The following is a 1,662-nucleotide window of genomic DNA, read 5'->3' as shown; positions in this document are numbered from 1 at the left end:
TCCTATTAGTTTGTGATTTTTGTAGATATTCTAAATGTATATTTGTATATTCTTTATACCACATATTCGTTCTAGTTTCTGTTTTAACTTACTCCTTTTTCTCATCAAATATATATGTAAAATACCTGCAATTTCATTGTTTTAGTGTTTATAATCTATTCCATAGTTTTATTATGTATAAGAATTGTACTTCAAAGAAATAAGGTTGTAGATATTGTTATAATTAGTTCATAATTGTCAGTTTGTGTACAGTATTAGAAAAAAAAAAAAACATACAGAAAATAAACTCAGTTGATGTACTTTGGCAGAGGATGAAGCTTCAGAATCAGAGGACGATTATGCCTTCATGACTCGTGCAATCAAAGGCCCTTCACTAGTACTTGCGCAAGCTCTACATATGCCTGGAATTATAGCCAGTGCAGTTTTGACTGTTGGTAATAATCAGAATCAAGAGACTCGAAATCAGGCCTCAGACAACAATAATCAAAAGGTGATAGAAAACAAAAACAGTGAGAATATGCAAGAAAAGAACAATGATCTTCAAACAAGTTCAAACAATCTCAGCAAAAGAAATGTAGGTGATGTTGACTGCCAGGTATATTCATCAAAACAGACAAGGCTCAAATCTGGCAAAGACTTTAAAAGAAAGGGAGTCTTTAAAGAAAGACCCAGTGAGAACTTACAAGATTTTGATTATGATTCAGAGTTTTCAAATATGTTAAGGCAACAGAAAATTGAGAAAATGAGAATACTGACAGAAAATTCTGAGGCAGCAGTGGAGACTGTAAATGTTGAGTAAGTATTTATTCCTTCTCTTCCTATGATTTGGGCAATGCAAGAGTAGGGTACATAATAATAGGTCAAATGTTACTAAATAATTGGAAGTAAGACCATAATGTTTATCTATAGTGGCTTTGCCAGACTACCTTCTTATTTCAACTGTAAAGGCTAGGATGTAAATTAAATTTAGAAGTTGAGATACACAAACCATCTTCAATAAAGGAAATCAATAAAAATATCCATCATTATTAAGAGAATATATTTAGCTTAGATATAGATAATAACAACTTTGATGAAAGAGATTTAGAGTATAGGAATGTATGTGACAGACATGTATAGGATGAAAAAAGAGACTGACAAGGAAAACAGATATTAGTTAAGAAAATAAGTGATAGCTGTTGGTGGGAATGTGTCCCAAGAATGGATGCATTGGAAGTGAGATTTAATTTGACCTCTTGAATGTAACTAGATGATTTGATTGGTACACTGAATACACACTTTTTGATACTGAGGGAATGATATTTTACAGAGCTGGATATACTAATACTTCAGCATTAAGGTCAAAGCAGAATCACATTTTGAGTGCTGATGCAAGAAAACAAGCAGAGCAGAAGTGGAAGGAGAAGTTAGCATCACTAACCATAAAAGGTGAGAAATGAGGAATGCCTTTCATTGCTTTTGCTGTTTGGAAATATGAATAGTACTGATTATGTGAACAAGGTCCTGTTCAGGCCAATCATTGTAGGATTTGATGTATTCTAATGTGTTTAGATAATTGTGAAACAAAACAAGTTACAAGTGTTAAATATTATGTTGAAAGGTAGCCTCCTTTTTTTCCCAAAAATAGATAAATTTGTCCAGATTGATTACCAAGATATCTCC

General features: G+C 32.3%; 1 protein-coding gene across 8 annotated transcripts in view; it reads left to right on the top strand.

Annotated features, from left to right (window-relative positions):
- Nucleotides 1–1,428, top strand: part of LOC119587011 (inversin-like) — a gene marked incomplete at its 3' end in the record, with an annotated part of 27,467 nt that extends 26,039 nt beyond the window's left edge. For all 8 annotated transcript variants that reach the window (XM_037935752.1, XM_037935750.1, XM_037935751.1 and 5 more), the window contains 2 exon segments: nucleotides 309–795; nucleotides 1,310–1,428. In XM_037935752.1, the coding sequence (XP_037791680.1) occupies nucleotides 309–795; nucleotides 1,310–1,428 (606 nt within the window).
- Nucleotides 1,429–1,662: the final 234 nt, after the last annotated feature.

The sequence above is a fragment of the Penaeus monodon genome, chromosome 22 (assembly GCF_015228065.2).
Source record: "Penaeus monodon isolate SGIC_2016 chromosome 22, NSTDA_Pmon_1, whole genome shotgun sequence".
In the NCBI taxonomy this organism is placed as follows: domain Eukaryota; kingdom Metazoa; phylum Arthropoda; class Malacostraca; order Decapoda; family Penaeidae; genus Penaeus; species Penaeus monodon.
Note: the sequence above shows the minus strand (reverse complement) of the source record. Positions and strands in the feature narration are given on the sequence as shown.